We start from the raw sequence: 23,559 nt of genomic DNA, 5'->3' as shown, positions 1-23,559 counted from the left end.
GGGAAAATTTGATAGATATATGCAAAAAAATGAAACTAGACCACCAACTTACACCATACACAAAAATAAACTCAAAATGGATAAAAGACTTAAATGTAAACCATAGAAATCTTAGAAGAATCCATAGGCAGCAAAATATCAGACACAGCTCCTTGGACAATGGAAATTAAGCAGAATATAAACAAACGGGACTACATCAAAATAAAAAGCTTCTGCACAGCAAAAGAAACCATCAACAAAACAACAAGAAAACCCACTGCATGGGAGAAAATATTTGCCAATGTTATATCAGAGGGTGTAATCTCTAAAGTGTATAAGGAACTCATACATTTTTAACAAAAGGAAGATAAACAATCCAATCAAAAAATGGGCAAAGGACATAAAGACTTTTAAAAGCGGACACACATAAGACCAAGAGACATATGAAAACATGTTCAAAGTCACTAATCATCAGAGAGATGCAAATGAAAACGACAATAAGGTACCATCTCGCACTGTCAGAATGGCTATCATCAACAAACGACAAGTGCTGGGGAGGATGTGGAGAAAAAGGAACCCTTGTGCACTGCTGGTGGGAATGCAGACTGGTGTAGCCACTGTAGAAAACAGTATAGAGTTTCCTCAAAACATTAAAAATGAAACTCCCATTTGACCCAGTGATCCCACTTCTAGGAATATATCCTAAGAAATCAGAAACACCAATCAGAAAGAACATATGCACCCCTATGTTAAGTGCCCATTAACAGATGAGTGGAATAAAAAACTGTGGTACATATACATAATGGAATACTACACTGATGTAAAAAAGAAAGAACTTTGAACATTCGCAACAGCATGGATGGCCTTAGAGAGCATTATGCTAAGTGAAAAAGCCAGTTGCAGAAAGATAAATATCACATGAGCTCACTCATTTGAGGAATATGATGAACAACACAAACTGATGAACAAAAATAGATCCAGAGACATAGAAGCATGAAACAGACCATCAAACCTCAGAGGGAAGGAAGGAGAGGGTGTGTGTGGGGGGGGGGGGTGGGGAGGTAGGGGGGTAAGAGGTCAACCAAAGGACTTGTATGCATGCATATGAGCATAACCAATGGACATAGATAGTAGGGGGTGAGGGCATGTGCTGTGTGGTGGGAGTTATCGGGGATAGGTCAAAAGGGGAAAAAGACATATGTAATAGTGTACACAATAAAGAATAATAATAAAAAAGAACAGGTATATAGAGCAATGGATCAGAATAGAGAGCCCAGAAATAAACCCACACCTTTATGGTCAATTAATATTTGACAAATAAGGTAATAAAGACAGTCTCTTTCATATATGGTGTTGGGAAAACTGGACGGATACATGCAAAAAATTAAACTAGACCACCAACTTATACCATACACAAGAATAAATCCAAATGCATTAAAAACTTTAATGTAAATAGTGAAATCATAAAAATCCTAGAAGAAACATAGGCAATTAAATCTCAGATATTTCTCGACGCAGTATTTTTGCAGGTATATCTCCTAGGGCAAGGGAAACAAATAAAAAATAAAAATATATGAAACTATGTCAAACTAAAAAGTTTTTTTTACAGCAAAATATCCCATCAACAATAGTATAGTGATTGCCATGGGGAGGTGAGATGGAAGGAGGTGGAGAAGAATACAGTGAGGATAAACATTGATGGACAGAGACTTGACTTGGGGTGGTGAACACACAAAACAGTGCACAGATGAAGTGTCATAGAATTGTGCTCCTGAAACCTGTATAATTTTAACTAGTGTCACCACAATATATTCAATTTAAAGGCAAAGAATAAAAAGATAATTTGAAAGAGTGATGGGCTAGGGAAGAGAGCTGCCAGCTAATGAATATCTAACTTCTCAACTCATAATGCTATTTAATAATACTCCATCCCATTTAGAAATAAAATGTATTGTAATAATTTATTTTAAAAGTGAAAAGATAACCCACTGAATAGGAGAACATATTCACCAATGATACATCTGATAAGTGGTTAATATCCAAAATATATAAAGAACTTATAAAAATCAATACCAAAACAAAAAAACCCCAAACAATTCTATTAAAAAAATGGGCAAAGATCCTAAAGATACTTTTCTCCCAAGAGAACATAGAGATGGCCAATAGACATGAAAATATGCTAAAGGTAACTAATTATCACAGAGATACTAATTAAAACCACAATGAGATATCACCTCATGCTATTCAGAATGGCTATCACATATAAATCAACAAACAGCAAGTACTGGCAAGGATGTAGGGAAAAGGAAACCCTCCTGCACTGTTGGTGGGAAGGCAGACTAGTGCAATCACTGTAAAAAACAATATGGAGTTACCTCAAAAAATTAAAAAATGGAACTGCCTTTTAAGCCAGAAACTCCACTGGGTATATATCTGAAGAGAGTGGAGACCCTTATTCGAAAGAATATTTGTACCCCCAGTTCATTGAAGTTTTATTTACAATAGCCAAGCTCTGGAAACGGCCCAAGTGCTCATCAGTAGATGAGTGGATAACAAAGCTGTGATACATTTATACAATGGAATACTACATGGCCATAAAACAGAAGGAACTCTTATTCTTTCTGACAGCATGGATGGACCTGGAGAAAATTCTGCTAAGTAAAATAAACCAGTCAGAGAATGACAAATGCCATATGATTTCATTTATATGTGGAAGCTAATGAACAACAAATTATAAATAGAAACATGAACTAACAAACAAAATATAAATAGAAACAGATACATAGAATAGACTGTCAGCTGTCAGAGAGGAGGCGTTTGGCTAGGATTAAACAAAATTTATTATACATATACATATATAAAAAAGAAAACACATAGACTCATTCAACAGTATGTGATAGTCAAAGGGAAAGGGAGTAGGGGGAGGTAGAACAGGGCAAAGGGGGGATAGAAGTGAATGGAAAGAGACTTTACTTTGGGTGATGGGTATGCATACGATGTTTTGTTCAGTTTATACTTGAAACCTGTATGGTTTTATCCAATGTTACATCGATATATTATATATACAGATCACATTTTCTTCCCGTTAAAAGCCTTGTGTCCATTACTTATAAATTAACATTGATTCTAACTATTCTTCCCTCCTCATCTAGTTTGAGTCCAAAACGTGTAAAAGTAAAATACAGTTCATAAGACTAAACATAAAACAACTTGAAATAATTATTCACCCAATTAATCTTAATGTAGAAGAGAGATATAGGTATGATTTATTCTACTCTTTTCCTACCTTTCTTTCTCATCCCTGACAAATATAATTTATTACGAAAAAATGAAAATAATCCTATATAATAAAAGGCTAATATGCAAATTTTCCCCTTGGGAGTTTGACCGATGCGGAGTTTGACAACTCACTATGATGAGCACTGACCACCAGGGGGCAGCATGGAACAAAGGAAGGCCCCGGCCAGCAGCTGGCAGCAGTGGTAAGGAAGGCACTGATTGGCCCTGATCGCCGGACAGGCCTAGGCACCCTACCCGTGTATAAATTCTGTGCACTGGGCCTCTAGTTAAATTATAATTAGCTTTGCAAGTAAAGTTTGAGTACCACAAAACAAAAATTACATATTATCTACACTAACAAAAGAGAAACATGCAAATTGACCATCCCTCCGCTATGCCCACCAGCCAATCAGGAGTGACTATGCAAATTAACCCAACAAAGATGGTGGCGGCCATGGAGCTGGAGCAAGCAGGAGGCTTGTGTTGGCCCCGGCGACGAAGGAAGCCAAGCTTCCCGCCCTCCCTGGCCACCGCTGAAGGAATGGCTGGGAGCCTGGGTCACCAGGGGGCATGGCCAGCCTGCAAACAGCCATCAGCCCCTCACCGAGACTGGCCAAGCACCCCAGTGGGGACCCTGACCCTGAAGGGGGTGTGGCCAGCCTGAAAATAGCCCTAAGCCCCTCACCCAGGGTTGCCAGGCACCCCAGCGGGACCTCCCACCCTGAAGGGGGCGTGGCCAGCCTAAAAACAACCATCAGCCCCTCACCCAGGCTGGCCAGGCACCCCAGCAGTGGCCCCCACCCTGAAGGGGGTGTGGTCAGCCTGAAAACAGCCCTCAGCCCCCTCACCCAGGCTGGCCATGCCCCCCAGTGGGGACCCTCACCCCATGGGGGCGTGGCCGGCCTGCAAACCACCACAGGCTCCTCGCCCAGGCTGCCCCACACCCCAAGGGAACCCCCACCCTGATCCGGGACACCCTTCAGGGCAAACCAGCCAGCCCCCACCCATGCACCAGGCCTCTATCTATACTAATAAAAGGGTAATATGCTAATTAGACTGAGAGACCTTCCAGGAGACCTTCTGGACGTTCTTTTGGACAAAGCCATGGTGGCGGGGCCGAGGTAGAGGCAGTTAGAGGCCAAGAGGGGAGGGCAGTTGTGGGTGATCAGGCCAGGATGGGACGGCAGTTGTGGGTCATCAGGCCGGTGGGGGGCCCATTGGGGGTGATCAGGCCAGCAGGGGGGATGTTTGGGGTGAGCAGGCCAGCAGGGGGGCAGTTGGGGGCGAGCAAACCAGTGGGGAGGGCAGGTGGGGTCGAGCAGTCCAGCAGGGGGGGCAGCTGGGGGCAAGCATGCTGGCATGGGGGGGCAGTTGGGGATGATCAGGCTGGTGGGGGGGCATTTGGGGGTGAGCAGGCTGGCAGCAGGGGGAAGTTGGGAGCAAGCAGGCCAGCAGGCAGAGTGGTTAGGGGCAATCAGGCAGGCAGGCAGGTGAGTGGTTAGGAGCCAGCAGTCCCGGATTGCGAGGGGGATGTCCGACTGCCGGTTTAGGCCCAATCCCTGTAAACCGGCAGTAGGACATCCTTCAAGGGGTCCCAGATTGGAGAGGGTGCAGGCCGGGCTGAAGGACACCGCTCCCCACCACCACCCCCCCATGCACGAATTTCATGTACCGGGCCACTAGTATAAAATAAAACTCAAATCTCACCTCTTCATATTTTTCTTTCCTTTTCCTTTCAATCCTTTTAAATCTACTTTGCTTATTTTATATATGAATAAGAAAATGAGGCTATGAATCAATAAGATTCACTAAACATTATTTGAACTTTAACACATTTGCTTGAGTTTTCATGTTAACAGCTTCATACTTTATCTTTATAGTGAAGGAGTATACTTAGGAATTTTAAAGCAACTTACCTTTAAAGTGTACTGGTCCAAAATTCCCTGTAAAGACCACATCTTCATTTTATCTGTTTTAACATTCTGATAATTAAATACAGAATTTACTCTCTATTTAAAATATAAGTAACCTTTTGAGATTGGCTCACTCAGCAAAATGCCCTGTGTTCATCCAACTTGCTTTATATATCACAAATCCTTTCCTTTTTATAGCTGGGTAGTAGTATTCCATTGCATGGATGTATGTTTACTCATTCACAGTTTAAAGGACATTTAGGACATTTTTAGTCTTTGACTATTACAAATAGAACTGCTATGAAAAATCATGTGTAGGTTTTTGTGTGCACATATGGTTTTATTCCTCTAGGACAAATGCCCAGAAATGTGACTACTGTATGATTCTATTTATATCATATTTTCAAAACAAAAACATTAGACATGTAGAACAGATAACTGGTTGTCAGGAATTAGGGGAAAGGGAGGGAGGGTGTAACAATAAAAGGACAGCACAAGAGAGTTCTTTTGTGTTTATAAGACAGTTTTGAATATTGATTGTCCTGGTGGTATTGAACTCTGTATATGTGATAAAAAGTCACAAAGATGAACAAAAAATAAATGTATGCAAAAACTAGTAAAATCCAAGTAAAGCATATAGTCTAGTTCAGCCGTGGGCAAACTACGGCCCGCGGGCTGGATCCGGCTGTTCTATCGGTTCTCTTGCTCTCCCCTCCGCTCCTTTACTTTGAATTTATATTAGTTCGCACAAACACTCCATCCATGCTTTTGTTCTGGCCCTCCAGTCCAGTTTAAGAACCCATTGTGGCCCTCGAGTCAAAAAGTTTGCCCAAGTTACTTATAATGTACCAATTTCCTGGATTTGATAATGCAATGCAGCTTTGTAAGATGTCACCATTAGGGAAGCTGGGTACCTCTTGGTACTATTTTTGCAACTCACTATAAATCTAGAATTATTTCAAAATAAAATGTTTTTAAAATGGTATATTAAGGATATGTTATGCCTAAGAAGCACAGTGTATAAATTCCTCAATATTAAAAATAAAATAAACCATGTTTTGCAAACAAAGAAAAAAATTAACCTTTAATTGTAAACACTTGGTTTAAAAGTTTATAATTCACTGTTTTTCAAATGTGATAATTACTTGTAACTTTTCAATCTAGACTAAAACTAAGATAATGTGTTTTTACCTAGAAAATCAAATGTCATTTCTGAATTAGGGTAGCAACTTTATTGTATAATTTTTTGATATTATAATTAGACCATATTAAGAGCTATCTTATCTACCTTTTAAATGAATTTTGTACACAAAAGAGAAGAATAAAATGTGAATTAAATCAAGAAAAAGGAAAAAATAGGCTTAGTTAAATATGAAAATAATGAAAAATTTAAAACAAGCTTAGGGTAGAATAAGAAAATTTGCATACCTGTTAACTTGATATGTCCTATTTCATCAAGCAAAATGCTGTAAATAAAAATTTACACTCAATAAGATGGAATAAAATAGCTTATATAAAACATTTCATAAAAAATCTTTACAAAATTAAAATAGGTCAGTGTCTATATGAAATACTGGAAATAAACGATTAATTGAAAATCAATGGGCTTTTCTTATTATCCAACAACAAAAAGAGAAAGAAAATTAGATGTATTTTTCCCCAAGTAACTTCAACCACTTACTTATACCAAGAAATGTCCCCACCCCTCTAGACCATTTATAGTTCTAAAGATCCTAATGAGTACTCTATCATTTTAATCATAAAATGTATACACATTCATTTCTCCTATTGGACTCCTATTTTAAATTGAATTATTCTTGACATATTTCTGGATTTGTATGTTAGAGCAGTACAAGGAGGCCCAATCATTTCTAATCAGATTCCATCCATTTCTTTAACCAACACTTTTTTTATAATGCATTCATTTTTTTAAAATCACAAGCCATGAGGTTCCAATGCACTTTAATTTTTATTCAATTTTTAAGTTTAGCAAGTCAACTATTCCTAAACAATACTTTATATGAGTTTCTACCATTTTCTTTAAAAGTTCAGTAAATATAAACTTTAAGTTTCAATAGAAAATCTTTAGAAACACCTTACAATAATTAAAACAGTATTTTGCATCTCTTTGTAATCACTATGCCCAGGAAGTTCAAAGCCATACAAATCCTTGCACTATTAAGAGTAATAAGCTTCTGTTACTTAGAAAACATCCTTGCTCAAAGCATTGGAATCCAGTTCATATCAGGAAACGAGTGGGATTCAGAATACCCTGAGCAACAATGTCCAGACTAATATCACCATTTTTATATACATGTTCGTTGAATTTTTGCTCCACTAATTTCCCTTTTTATCTTATTTCCATTTAAATTCATGTTTGCAGTTATGGGTCTTTGATAGCTGAAGATCACAGGCAAGCCACACAGAGTTCTGACCCATCTTTTACACTTTTATAATTGTGCTTATACCATATGGTCTAGTGTCTTATTATTGATTATTCAAAGGCCTTTGGTCATTTGTGGCAGCAAGACTTAATGGTTTTTAGCCAGTGGTGCCACAGCCAGATTTCACTGTAATATCTAAAGGGTCAAGTAGTGTTTTTGTACCACTACCATTTTAAATGTGGGCATTCTGCCATGGAGCAATCTGTACTGAGATGAAACCTGACATATGTAATACTCAATATTAAGGTTTATCTCTGCTTGATAGCTCCTTAGAATAATGAGAGCTGAAATGTTGACGCTTGTGTTCTTAGAATTTAAATGGCATAGCTTTCTGAAATGATTTTGTCCAAGTTTAATAGTCCATTTTAGGAGCTTTGTAACTTTAATTTCAGTGTTTTTGTTTTGCTAAAAAGTATACCAGTTTCCAGTAAAGCATCATATTTTTTATTCACTACTAAACGATAATGCATTGGTACAAACACTATCATATGTATAAATAAAAGTGAACAATTGGAGAAAAGAAAATCAATGGGTATCTTATGAAGATTACTTTCTATAAGTTTCATATAGCTGTGAAATTCATATATATTTTCATATTATCTTTAGATAAAAGATGTAATGGAGAAAAAAAGTCATTATATAACACTGATAATAGGGATATGTAAAGAGAATATAACTGTACTTTTCTGGCTTCAGGTCTCTATACACAATTCCTAATCGGTGCAGATGATCCAAAGCAAGGGCTAGTTCTGCAAGGTAGAATTTCACATCTTCCTCTGTAAACAGAACCTAAAATAAAATAATAATTTACCATTTTCAATATTTTTTAATTTACTTCTTTAAAACCAGTAAACAGACAAATCTAGAAAAAAGGAAATATGAGAAACAGATGAATCTGTTTAAGAATCTTCTTCAATATTAGCTATTGAAATATAAATATTCCTAAAAGATATTTTGTAGTTTGCCTATCTTCTTACACTGAATGCACTATATAGGATTTACCCTTTATTTTAATATGATTATCATTTTTAGAACTCTACTACAATATAGTAATACCTAAAGGATCTTTAAAGTATACAGGATATTTTGGTTTAGCATTGGCAATTCCACTATTTCTATTTTTATCTTTCACTGTCTATTATGTCTCATATTTTTCTCTTTGAGCAGTGCTACTAATTCAAAGTCTCTAATATACCAACACCAAGTATTAAATTAGTAACTCATATTAAACAAAATCCTAAACCAAATCTCTGTCCTAAGGGATAGTTCCAGGCCTCTTCTGCTAATGAAGTACATCAGTTTAATGGCACTGTATTCCTCAACCATTTTATGCCTAGGAATAGAGCTTCTAGGATGAGTGAAAAGAACACGGGACTTGGAACCAGAATTAAGAGTGTAATGTTTGAAATGTCACTTAGTCCTCTGGACTTCAATTTCTAAACCTGTAAAATAAGGATAATAATATCTGTTTATTGAATAAGGTTGTTGTAAGTGTCAAATTTGTTTACATGGGTGAAAAAAGCTTCATAAATTGTAAAATGCTATGTGTGTAACTATGAGATATTATGATTATAGATTTATGTCTACATTCATAAGTGAGTGTTAATTTACACACAGAATTAGGTGCTACTCAATCATTAGATGTAATTTTTAAGATTTGTCAAGGGCTTCTAATTGGCAATACAACTAACTTGTCTAGAAATTTTCATTTTCATTGGTTATTTGGATTATTAGGAAAGGGTAAAATTTGAAAGAAGTATCATAAAGATTTTATAACTGGCTTCGCCATTTAGAGTTATGACCACTGAATTACACAATGCAGATTCAGGTTACAGGTAAAATTTCAGAGAATGATCAGCTAAAGATAAATTTTGATACTCCACCTACTTTTAAAAATGATTTATAGAAAAAGACTGTTCATTAAGTTTCGAAAGAGTCCATTTGACATAATGGCAAAAGTATGAGAACATCATTTCCATTTGATATTTCATTAAGAATAAAAATACTGCCCCGATCGGTGTGGCTTGGTGGATAGAGTGTTGGCCTGTAGACTGAAGGGTCCCAGGTTCGATTCCAGTCAAGGGCATGTACCTTGGTTGCAGGCACATCCCCAGTAGGGGGCGTGCAGGAGGCAGCTGATCGATGTTTCTCTCATCGATGTTTCTAACTCTCTATCCTTCTCCCTTACTCTCTGCAAAAAATCAATAAAATATATTTTAAGAATAAAAATACTTGTTACTTTAACTTCTGAGGAAGGCTAATGAAAATGTTAATTGAAACTTAATATATAAGAAAACCCTAAACAAAAACCTTTCAAACTCTAAATTAAAAAAAACTATGCCAAGCCCTAGCTGGTTTGGCTCAGTGGATAGAGGTCGGCCTGCGGATTGAAGGGTCCTAGGTTCGATTCCGGTCAAGGGCATGTACCTTGGTTGTGGGCACATCCCCAGCAGGGGGTGTGCAGGAGGCAGCTGATCGATGTTTCTCTCTCATCGATGTTTCTAACACTCTATCCCTCTCCTTTCCTCTCTGTAAAAAATCAATAAAATATATTCTTTTAAAAAAAGAAAGAAACTATGCCGAGGTTACAGTTTATGACAAGCATATTATCTTGTCATAAAGTTTTCTCTGTAGAAAGCCTCAGGATGGATGCAAATAAGCTTAACTAAGTAGAAATTACTTCCAGTCACTTGACATTTGTTAGGTTATTACAATCTTGCAAGCAATACTGTGAGGCAGGTATTATCATCACCTTACATTTGGAGAAAAAAATCAGTGATGAATGAACTTGCCCAGAATAACACAATAGGCCCAGGATTTGAATGCAGGAATACTTCTCCCTAAGAACTTCCCCTTCTTCATAAGCCGCTTCTGCCATATGCTGTATTACAACTAATTTTTTAAAGTTTTAGGTTCCCTAATATTAATACTTTCCAATTCACTAATCATCCTATCAAAAATACATTGAAAATGAAAGTAATCTAAAACTCCAGTACCCTGAGGTAACCATTGCTAGTCTTTTGCTGTTTGATACTCAATCAAATCATTCAGGTATATATATATATATATATATATATATATATATATATATATATATATATATTTTGTATATATACACAAATCATTCAGGTGTATATGTATATATGTGTTTTAACACATTTGAGATCATACTAATACACACACACAGTATTTAGTAGCCTCATTTTCCCCTATTTATTATACCATAAGCATTGTCCCATATCTTTAAAACTTATTTATAAAGAAGTTTCAGTAGTGCTATAATATCAACATACTAATTTACCATAATCTACCGAAATGTCCATTTAGGTTATTTCCAGTTTTTCACTATTTTAAATAATTATTCAACATTCATATATATTTTTATATTTATGATTATTTCTCCAATATGAGTTCCTGAGAAATGAAACAAGAAATACTGGGTCAAGGAGAAGAAATAGTACAATTTTCTTGACATACTCAAAAAATTATTTTGCAAAAAGGTTACAATAATTCCCATCAGCAGTTTATAAAAGCATTTGCCTTATCACATACATTATAGCACTGAATATTGCCCTTTTAAAAATATTTTCTGATTTAATATAAAAATGACATAAATTCCTTTAATTTAAATATTTATTGTTAGGCTATACATTTTCTTCATGTCTAGTGGCCCACTGTTTTAATGAATTATGAGTAATGATTTTGCCTATTTTCCAGTATGGACTTACTGTTTTTTCAATAAGTATAAGTTTGTTAAATATTAAAAATGTCAGTTCTCTATTATATTACTTGTTAGTATTTTCCCCACTTTGTGCTGGTTTTTGATGTTCAATAATTCACAATTTTATGTAGTCAAATTTATATAATCATTTCTGAGTGATTTTGCTTCATTATTTTAATGATTAAAGAGATGTTCATTCAATAGTCAACTACACATTCAGCTGCATCTTCATTTAGAATAATTATTTTCCCAGATTTAGCACTTTAACATAAGTAAAATTTATCTTTGGGTAGGATGACATTTTAAAATGATTTATTTTCTGTAATATGTAACCAATTTCTCATATGCTGTTTACTGAACAATAAATATCTTTGTCTTTAACTTTTGATAATTTTTCTAACATAAAAAATATATGTTATGTCATATATACCAGAATATTACTGGGCTATCCATAATGTGTCTAGTCTTGTGTTGATAATATGCTTTGCTTATAACAGCAGCTTTATAAAGTTTTAAGAGATAGAGCAAGAAAATAGTATTCTTTATTTTAAAAATGTCTTGGTATTTTTCATCTGTTTGCTTCTCCAAATAAGCTGGCAAAATCATTCTGTCAATATAAAACAAACAATAATTCCTATTGGTAGATTTATTGGGAATTTCTTAAGCTGATAAATTAATTCTGGAAGAACTGGCAACTTTACCATTATCAGTCACTCATCCCAATATGTTTTCTTTATATTAACAAAGTAGGGCATGACTTAAGAGTTTTGTGTATTTGTGTGCATGTGTATTTTAGAGAAGAGATATTTGAAGAGGTACCATCCTTTTAAAATATGCATGAGGCACATTATAAAATTCTTAACCTAGAAATATAGTTTTAAAATATTTTTCTAAAGCATAGATAAAAATCCACATTTTGGATGATATAACAGTTTTTATACATACAAGTGAAGTATAACCATTAAGAAACTCCTTATTAATAAGCTGTGTATAGATATAACCATTAAATCATTTTCAAAGCCTGTTCAATGCATATACTAATTTATTGTTTTTTGGGAAATGCATTTAAAATGCTTGCTCTTACCTAATATTCCAGACTTAGGAATCAAAACTTACTGACTGCATCTCTGTGCTAGTATGGGTTTAGATAGTCCCACATCGAGAATGGAGGTCTGAAGAGTTTAAAAAAAAATTAGAAATGACTACAAGAATTCTCATACACATTCTTGACACTTCTACAATCTAACTCACGAAATCATAAATACTGGAGCCTTATTATACTGTTTGTCCCTCTATGTCTTGGGATCAGCTTTTAACAAGGTCCTATAAAGACCCTCCTTGGAAGGGTGTTCTACACAGACCCTACCATATTCTGAATTCTGTTCTATAGCAAACAATATACCAAGATCACAGTCTATATTCATGCATCGTATAATTTTCACTGGAGGGAGACATATATAAGCCAGAGACCTTAGCCACTTAAGAACTGGCTAGCATCCCAGAAGCACACTGTTCCTTTTTCATAGCAACTTTCCAAACTCTGGGATTCAACAGTAGCTCCTCCACACTCAACATTTTAATTCTGCAAGTGAGATGTTGAGCCACATTCACCCAATTAAAGTGCTACCTTCAGACTACCACTTTAAGACAAAATGAAGTAGACAAGAACAGGATTTATTCTCCCACCTGAAACCAGTAAAACACAGGACAAAATATATGAAAAGACACTTGTTAAGACATTAAACATCAGGCAACAAAAGGACAGTGAATACTGAGAGATGGGAAACAAATGAGATAATCCCTACAACTGCCCGAGCTTACTACCTGGAAAGAGTTTTCAAGCAGCAATGTAGGTACGGCTAAGTCAGGCAGAGTCTGGAAGACTCCCTGAGGTGATGAGACAAAGCAGAGAGTCTGGGAAGAAAAGAAGGGTAAAATTCACAAGATAGAGCACAGAAGGGAAAATTGCAGACAAAGAGAAGAACAGAGTTATATATACAATCTTCCTCTACTATCAGCAGAGAAATGCTCAACACATGTGAGTGAAGAAACTATCCTGATCCAGGAAAAGAACCAATGAAAGAATTAGAGGAACTGATCCATGGAGCTCAAACAAGGCCAGGAAGAATTCCTGTTACCTCCAGCCAGAGCAGAAAACCTTATAATTCACAGAGTATTAGATAAGCAAATGGGTTTTGCATTAGAGTAGAGGAAAATTAACCCGTAATTAAATGCACCTCTGATCCAGTTTAACAACCAGAATTAAACTAGCTACACATTCTTGAACAAAGCTCAATGATATTTATAATACAAAAATATCCATCACCTAACAAGGTAAATTTCTGAATGTCTGTCATCCAATAAAAAATTGCCAATTATGAATATGAAGAAAATACCTGAGCTCAGGAAATAAACAATCCTAAAGGATTAAGTGAAAGAATATGCAGAACCTACAAATGACCAGGAAAGGGCCTGTTCCCACCAGTAGGAGTGAAAAACTTCATAATTACATGGTGTTATTTAGAGTACTAAGAAGTCATGATTCAGTATTGGAAAAAAATCAATCCTGGATTAAATTCTGCTCTGGTCCCACATACAATTATAAAAATAAGACTTAAAAGGTTAATTGCATCCAAGAACAAAGCCAGATACTACTTATAAGAAAACATAAGTATTTAGAGTAAAAGAAAACTAAATTCATAATGTCTGCCATCTAATATTAAATTACCATGCACTTGCACTGCCATTGAAGCAAAAAAGAAGTGGCAGACAATACCTAAATAAATAGCTGTGTTGCAATAAAACTTTATTTTTTAAAAATTGGCCATATTTAGCATGAGACAATAAATACCTGACTCCTGAGTTAAATGCAATAGCCCTGGCTTGCGTGGCTAAGTTGGTTGGAGCTTCGTCCTGTGCAGCAAAAGGTGGGGAATTCGATTCATAGTCAGGGTATATACCAAGGTTGTGGGTTTGATTCCAAGTCAGGAAACATGTGAGAAACAACCAACTGATGTTTCTTTCTCACATCGTTGTCTCTCTGTCTCTGTCTCTCTCTCCCTTCTACATAAAATCAATTTTTACAAAAAGATTTATACTGCAAACCCTAAAGTAACTCCTAAAATGAAACAAGTAGTGTAGATAAAAATCCAACCACAGAAAAAGTAAATAAAATCGTGAAAGTTCTTGATCTTTAAAAATTGAAACATGAACTTCAGCAAGAAACAAAAACAAAACTGTACAGTCATAATAGTCTAATAGCAATTATACTGCACAATTCAGTGATTGTAAAGTTTCCCGTAATGAGCAATGTTTGTCTCCTATTTTGATACCTCTTAAACTTATGTCTTTTAGAAAGACGGTGCCTTTGTATACTTTTTATATTTTTACTGAGTGTAAATATTTGTTATATTTTTGGTTAAGAGAATTTAAAAGTACTATTTATTAGTATCATATCTACTAGTGCATTGGTGAAATCAATAAAGTACCTGCATTTAAAAAAAAGTGAGAAAATAAGGGGGGGGGTGAAGAACAGATGGGGCCAACCAAAAAAAAACACACACACAAAAAAAAACAAAACCATTTACTACAGAACATTAAAAAAAAAAGAGAGAGAGAGAGATAGAAGAAGATATAACCAAGTGAAAGAATACACCGTGTTCATGGATTGGTAGAATTAACATAATTCAAGTGTCCATACTACTCAAAGCAATCTATAGATTCAATGTAATCCCTATTAAAATGTTTCACAGATCAAGAAAATACTCCAAAAATTTATATGGAAATAAAAAAGAACCCAAGTTCCTGCAGCAATCTTTAGAAAGAAGAACAAAATTGGAGGGTTCACAATACCAGATATTAAGCTAGCCTACAAAGCCATTATAAACAAGATAGCCTGGTACTGGCACAAGAACAGGCATATAGATCAATGGAAGAGAACAGAGAACCCAGAAATCAACCCATAACATTATGCTCAATGAATGTTTGACAAAGGAGGCAAGACAATTTCTTCAATAAATGGTGTTGGGAAAATTGGACAGATACATGCAAAAAAATGAAACTAGACCACCAACTTACACCATACACGAAAATAAACTCAAAATGGATAAAGGACTTAAACATACGACGGGGAAACCATAAAAATACTAGAGGAATCCACAGGCAGCAAAATCTCAGACATATGCCAAAACAATTTCTTCACCGATACAGCTCCTAGGGCAAGGGAAATTAAAGAGAAAATGAACAAATGGGACTACATCAAAATAAAAAAGCTTTTGCACAGCAAAAGAAGCCATCAACAAAACAACAAGAAAGCCCACTGCATGGGAGAACATATTTGCCAATGTTATCTCCAATAAGGGTTTAATCTCCAACATTTACAGGGAACTCATAAAACTTAACAAAAGGAAGATAAACAACCCAATCAAAAAATGGGCAACGGACCTAAATGGATACTTTTTGAAAGAAGGCATAAGAAAGGCCAAGAGACATATGAAAACATGCTCAAAGTCACTAATTATCTGAGAGATGCAAATGAAAACGACAATGCGGTACCATCTCACACCTGTCAGAATGGCTACCATCAACAAATCAACAAAAGACAAGTGCTGGCGAGGATGTGCAGAAAAAGGAACCCTCCTGAAATGCTGGTGGGAATGCAGACTGGTGCAGCCACTGTGGAGAACAGTATGGAGTTTCCTCAAAATACTAAAAATGGAACTCCCATTTGACCCAGTGATCCCACTTCTAGGATTATATCCCAAGAAACTAGAAACACCAATCAGAAAGGATATATGCACCCATATGTTCATAGTGGCACAATTCACCATTGCTAAGATTTTGAAACAGTCTAAGTGCCCATCAGCAGATGAGTGGATTAAAAAACCATGGTACAGCTACACAATGGAATACTAGCCTGCTGTAAAAAGGAAGGAACTCCTACCATTTGCAACAGCATGGACGGAGCTGGAGAACATTAAGTGAAATCAGCCAGTCAGAGAAAGATAAATATCACATGATCTCACTATTTGTGGAATATAATGAACAACATAAACCGAAGAACCAAAACAGATCCAGAGATAGAGAAGCATCAATCAGATGCTGAAACCTCAGAAGGAAGATAGAGGAGGGTGGGAGTAAGGGGGAGAGATCAACCAAAGGACTTGTATGCATGCATAAAAGCATAACCAATGGAAGCAGACAACAGGGGATGAGGGTGAGGGCAGGAATGGCGGTTGGGGGGACAATGCGGGGATAAGGACACATTTGTAATACCTTAATCAATAAAGGAAAATAATTGACATACAACAATTAGCTGCTTTTTTACATGCCAATAATAGCTAAACAAAACAAAACAAAACAAAACATTGATACATCTATACTGTGGAATACTATCCTGCTATAAAAACGAAGGAACTCCTACCATTTGCAACAGCATGGATGGAGCTGGAGAGCATTATGCTAAGTGAAATAAGTCAGTCAGAGAAAGATAAATATCATATGATCTCACTCATTTGTGGATTATAATGAACAACATAAACCAAAGAACCAAAACAGATCCAGAGACAGAGAAGCATCAATCAGATGCTGAAACCTCAGCGGGAAGGTAGAGGAGGGTGGGGGTAAGGGGGAGAGATCAACCAAAGGACTTGTATGCAGGCATATAAGCCTAACCAATGGACGCAGACACCAGGGGGTGAGGGTAAGGGCAAGATTGGAGGGTTGGGGGGGCAATGGGTAGATAAAGACACATTTGTAATGCCTTAATCAATAAAGGAAAAAAATAATAGCAATACAAGAATAAACTGTTTCACATACTCACAACTGTTAAAAAAAAACAAAAACAGATAAATCTTTAGCCACACCCATGAAACAAAAAGAGACCGAGTTCAAATTTAAAAACTCAGAAAGAGGAGTGACAACTGATATCACAGAAATAAAAAAGTTGTTAGAGAATACTATAAACAATTACACACCCACAATTTTTTTTAAATATATTTTATTGATATTTTACAGAGAGGAAGGGAGAAGGATAGAGAGCTAGAGACATCGATGAGAGAGAAACATCGATCAGCTGCCTCCTGCACACCTCCCACTGGGGATGTGCCCGCAACCAAGGTACATGCCCTTGACCGGAATCGAACCCAGGACCCTTCAGTCCGCAGGCTGATGCTCTGTCCACTGAGCCAAACCGGTTTTGGCCACACCCACAAATTTGATGAACTAGAACAAATGGATGAATTCATAGACACATAATTTTTCACGATTTAATCATGAAGAGACAGAAAATCTGAACAAACTAATTACTGTAAATAAAACTGAAGCAGTAATTTAAAAAAATAACTCCCAACAAACAAAAGTCCAGGCCAGATGGCTTCAACAGTAAATTCTACCAAGCATTCAAAGAAGAATTAATATCTATACTTCTCAAACTATGCCAAAAAGTTAATGAGGAAGGAATGCTTGGAAACTCATTCTACAAGGCCAGCATTACCCTGATTACAAAATCACTACAAAAAAATTGCAGGCCAATATCCCTAATAAATATTGATGCAAAAAATCACAACAAAGTATTAGCAAACCAAATTCAGTAATACACTGAAAATATAACATATCATGATCAAGTAGGATTTATTCCAAAAGTTCATTATTTATAAATAATAAATGATCAGAAAAAAAAAATTGAGACAACAACCCCATTGCCAATTGCATCAAAAAGAGTAAAATACCTAGAAATAAATTTAACCAAGGAGATAAAGACTTGTACTCTGAATTCTATAAGACACTGACAAAAGCAACAGAAGAATACACAAAGGTATGGAAGGATGTACCATGTTCATGGGTTGGAAGAATTATTATCATTAAGATGTTCAGACCTCCTAAAACTATCTACAGATTCAATGCAATCCCTAACAAAATATTGATGACATTTTTGACATAAGTAGAACAAATAATCCTAAATATTTTATGGAACAACAAGACTTTGAATAGCAAATGCAATCTTGAGCAAGAAGAACAAAGTTGGAGGTACCATGGCTATAAACTATATTACAAAGTTGTAGTAATCAAAACAGTATGGTACTGACACAAATACAGACACATAGATAAATGGAACAGAAAATCAAAACAGTATGGTACTGACACAAATACAGACACAAAGATAAATGGAACAGATATAAACTCAAAATAGTTAGAGACCTAACTATAAAACTTCAAAGCATAAAACTCGCAGAAGAAAATATTAGCAGTAAACATTACTAATCATCAAAACCAAAATGAGATATCACCTCAACCTGTCAGAATGGCTATTATATAAAAAAAAGAAGGAATAACAAATGTTGGCAAGGATGTGAAAAAAATAGAACTACCTTATGACTCAGCAATTCCACTTGGCTATTTATCCAAAGAAAATGAAAATAAAAATTCAAAAAGATTTATACACTCTTATGTTCACTGAAGCACTGTTTATAATTGTACTAGAGGCCTGGTACACAAAATTCATGCATGCGGGGGGGGGGGGTCCTTCAGCCCGGCCAGCACCCTCTCCAACCCCGGACCCCTTGGGGGATGTCCGACTGTCTCTCGCAATCCAGGACAGCTGGCTCCTAACCACTCACTTGCCTGCCTGCCTGGTTGCCCCTAACCCCTCTGCCTGTCTGCCTGATCACCCGTAACCACCTCTGCCTGCCTGATTGCCCCTAACCAGCTCTGCCTGCCTGTCTGATTGCTCCTAACTGCTCCCCTGTTGGCCTGATCGCACCTAACTGCCTCTGCCTCGCCCCACACTCCGGACCCAGGATTACCCCCTCCAGCTGTTCACAGGCACCCGAGACCCGGGCTTCCCTCCCTCTAGCTGACTGCAGGCTCCCAGGACCTGGGCCAGCTTCACCTGGGCTGGTCGCAGACGCAGGGGACCATGGGTGGGCTGCTTTGCCTGGGCTGCAGCCGCAGGCGCCCAGGATCACAGGGCGGGTGGCTTGTTCCTCTCACGGGCTGCAGCCCCAGCCACTGTCACCCAGGACTGCAGGGCAGGCAACTTGTCACTCTCCCAGGCCCCAGGCACAGCCACTAGCATCCAGGACTGTGGGGTGGGCAGCTTGTCCCTCTCCCAGGCTGCAGGTGCCCAGGACCATGGGGCATGTGGCTTGTCCCTCTCCCAGGCCTAAGTGACTGTTATGATTCGACAACCAGACAACTGGCCAGTAGCTGTGACACACACTGACCACCAGGGTAGCTATGATGCACACTGACCACGCTCAACGCAGGAGCTTCCCCCTGGTGGTCAGTGCACTCCCACAGCCCACCTCCTGCAGCCAGCCAACCTCCCACGGTCCCACCCCCCAGCTGGCCAAGTGGTCAGTGGATTCCCACAGCCAACCTCCTGTGGCCAGCGAACCTCCCACAGTCCCTTCCCCCAAGCTGGCCAACCTCCCGCAGTCTTTCCCCCACAGCAGGCCAGCTCTGATTGTCTCTGATCACCATCCAGGCCGAGGGACCCCACCTGTGCACAAATTCGTGCACTGGACCTCTAGTTAAAAAAAATGAGGACAATTTAATTTACCGTTGGAACAACATGAAGCATAACAACATCCTTATCACAGGGGTACCAGAAGGAGAAGAGAGAAAGCAAGAGATTGAGAAACTATTTGAAGAAATAATGACCAAAACTTTCCTAACCTGGTGAAGGAAAAAGACACATAAGCCCAGGAAGTGCAGAGTCTAAAACAAGATGAATCTAAAGAAGCCCACATCAAGACATAACATAATTAAAATTTCAAAGGTTAATAGCAAAGAGAGAATATTAAAAGAAGCAAGAGAAAGAGTTAGTTACCTAAAAGTGAGCTCCCATAAGATTGTCAGCAGAAACATTTAGGCTAAAAGGGATTGGCATGAAATTTCACAGGAATGAAAAGCAAGGACATACAACGAAGACTAGTTAAGCAGCAAGGCTATCATTTAAAAATTGAAGAAGAAATAAAAACTTCTCAGACAAGAAAAAATTAAAGGAGTCCATTATCACCAAAGCAATATTACAAGAAATGGAAAAGAGAGATGGAGGAGGGGGAGGAGGAGGAGAAGGAGGAGGAGGAGGGAGAAGAGGAGGGGGAGAAGGAGGGGGAGGAAGAGGAGAGAAAAAGAGAAAGAGAAGGAGAAAGAGAAAAGTAGAACAGTTAAAAGACTAAAATGGCAATAAATTTGTACCTAACAATAATCACTGTAAAAGTAAATGGCTTAAATGCTCCAATCAAAAGATATAGGGTAGCTGAATAATTAAGAAAATAAGACTCATATATGCTATCTATGTGAAAACTTACATAGAAAAAAAGATACATATGGACTACAAGTAAAGGGGTAGAAATAGATATTTCATGCAAATGGAAACGTAAAAATAGCTGGAGTAGCAATACTTATATCTGAGACTTTAAAACACTGTATAATAATAAAGGGAGCAATCTAACAAGAGGATATAACACTTATAAACATTCACACACCCAACATAAGAGCACCAAATAAAGAAAGCAAATCTTGATAGACATAAAGGGATAGATCCACAGTAATCCTATATAATAAAGAGGTAATATGCAAATTAACCATCATGCCATCACAAGATGGCTGCGCCCACAGCAAATATGGGGTTCCCGTAACACAAGATGGCTGCGCCCACAGCGGAGGCGGGGTTCCCGTAACACAAGGTAGCTGCGCCCACAGCGGAGGTGGGGTTCCAATAACAAGCGATCAGCAGGGACCTGAGAATGCATAGAGCCGGGCCGGGGCGGGGGACCGAAAGCTGCACCCTCCGCCCAGTGGGGCTTGACAGGGGACCTCAGGCCATGCCCCTTGCCCCAGCACCAGGCCAGGGGACTTCAGGCCACACCCCCTGCCAAGCAGGGCTTGATGGGGGACCTCAAGGCGCACCCCCTGCCCCAGTGCCAGGCTGGGGGACATCAGGCTGTGCCCTTCACCCCAGGCCGGGAGACCTGAGGCCATGCACCCCTGCCTGGCAGGGCTTGATGGGGGTGGGGCTGGCCAAGTCTGGATCTCGCCCAATGGGGGTGGGGCCGGCCAGGTCTGGGTCTCGGTGCAATTTCGAGGCATGCGCGGGTGGGCGGGGACCTGACTCTGGGTCCTGTGGCACACCCCAGACTCTGACAGGAGGAAGATTTTCATATACATTTTACTAATTTTCTTTCATCTCTGACACTTCTATTATAGAGAAAGGTCAAATAGCAATATTAAAATATTTTCTCCAATTAATACCCTTTTAATGTGCACAAATTTTGTGCACCTGGACACTAGTACAGTCATAATAGGGGATTTTAACACCCCACTGACATCAATGGATAGATCTTCAGGACAGAAAATCAATAAGAAATCAGCAGCCTTAAATGACACAAAAGACCAGATAAATTTAATTGATACATTAAGAACATTTTACCCCAAAGCATCAAAATATACATTCTTTATAAGTGCACATGGAACATTATCCAGCAGAGACTATATATTATGACACAAAATAAGTCTCAAAAAGTTAAGATTGAAATCATATCAAGCATCTTTCTGAACATGTTGGCATGGAATTTGAAATCAAATCACAAGAAAAAAATTGAAAAACTCACAAACACATGGAATCTAAATAACAGATTACTAAAAAATGATTGGGTTAAAAATGAGATCACAGTATAATTCAAAAGATATCTTGAAACAAATGAAAAGGAGAACACAACAACCCAAAAGCTATGGAACATAGTGAAGGCAGTCATAAGATGGAAATTTGTAGGATTGTAGGCCTACCTATAGAAATGAAAATAATCCCAAATAAAAAATCTAATTTTACACTTAAATAAACTAGAAAAAGAATAACTAAGAAAGCCAAAAGTTAACAGAAGAAAGGAAAGTAATATCAGAAAAGAAATAAACAGGACTCTAAAAAAAAAAAAAAAAAAGCAGTACAAAAGATCAATGAATCCATCCGAGAGGTGTTGCTTTGAGGAGGTGAACCAGACTGACAAACTTTAACCAGATTCATCACGAAAAAAAAGGACCCAAATAAATAAAATGAGAAATAAGAGAGGAAATGTAATGACTGACTCCACAGAAATACAAGGGATTGTAAGAAAATATTAAGAATAACTATATATCAACAAACTGTACAATCTAAACAAAATGGAAAAAATACTAGAAACATATAACCTTCTAAAACTCAATGAGATAAAATCAGAGAACCTGAATAGATAGATTACAACAAGTGTAATTAAAGCACTAATGAAAAACACTCCCAACAAACAGAATACTGGATAGCTTCAAAAGAGAAATTTATCAAACTTTCATATTAAAATGAAAACCTATCCTTCTCCAAATATTCCAGAACCTTCAAGAGAAGGGAACACTCCCAAGCTCATTTTACCAGGCTGGCATTATCCTAATTCTAAAACCAGATAAAGACACTACAAAGAATGAAAATTATAGGACAATATTCCTGATGAACATAGATGATAAAATCCTCAAAAAATATTAGCAAACTGGATCCAGCAATACATTAAAAAAATCATACACCATGATCAAGTGGGATTTATTCCTGGAATGCAAAATTGGTACAATATCCACAAATCAATGTGATACACCACATAAACGAAATGAAAGCTAAAGCTCACATGATAATATCAATAGATGCAGATAAAATTTTTGAGAAAATCCAGTACCCATTTATCATAAAATCTCTCAACAAAGTGGGAAAAAGAATATACCTCAACATAATAAAGGCTATATATGACAAGCCCACAGCCACCATGTTACTCAATGGGCAAAAACTAAAAGTGCTTCCCTTAAGGTTATAAATAACAAGTATGTCTGCATCCACCACTCTTATTTAACATAGTACTGTAAGTCCTAGCCACAGCAATTAGACAGAAGACATAAAAGGCATGAAAATTGGAAATGAGGAAGTGAAACGGTCATTATTTTCAGATGACATGACATCGTACATAGAAAACCCTAAAGGTTCCACCAAAAAACTACTAGAACTAATAAAAGAATTCAGTAAAGTAGCCAGATACAAAATAAACATTCAGAAATCAGTTGCATCTTTATACACCAATAGTGAATTATTAGAAAGATAAATTAAGAAAACAATCCATTTCACAATTACTTCAAAAAATATCTAGGAATAAATTTAACCAAGTATATGAAAGATCTGTACTCATAAAATTATAGGACACTGGAAAAA

General features: G+C 37.2%; 1 protein-coding gene across 1 annotated transcript in view; it reads right to left on the bottom strand.

Annotated features, from left to right (window-relative positions):
* Positions 1 to 23,559, bottom strand: part of RPS6KA6 (ribosomal protein S6 kinase A6) — a 198,315-nt gene that overhangs the window by 103,430 nt on the left and 71,326 nt on the right. The window contains exons 7-8 of the mRNA XM_080652561.1: positions 8,298 to 8,404; positions 6,600 to 6,637 (exon numbers count right to left, since the gene is read on the bottom strand). Of these exons, the coding sequence (XP_080508687.1) occupies positions 6,600 to 6,637; positions 8,298 to 8,404 (145 nt within the window). The remainder of the gene's footprint in view (positions 1 to 6,599; positions 6,638 to 8,297; positions 8,405 to 23,559) is intronic.

This window comes from Plecotus auritus, assembly GCF_963455305.1.
Source record: "Plecotus auritus genome assembly, chromosome: X".
NCBI classification, from domain to species: domain Eukaryota; kingdom Metazoa; phylum Chordata; class Mammalia; order Chiroptera; family Vespertilionidae; genus Plecotus; species Plecotus auritus.
The sequence above is the reverse complement of the archived record's forward strand: the minus strand, read 5'-3'. Positions and strand labels throughout refer to the sequence as shown.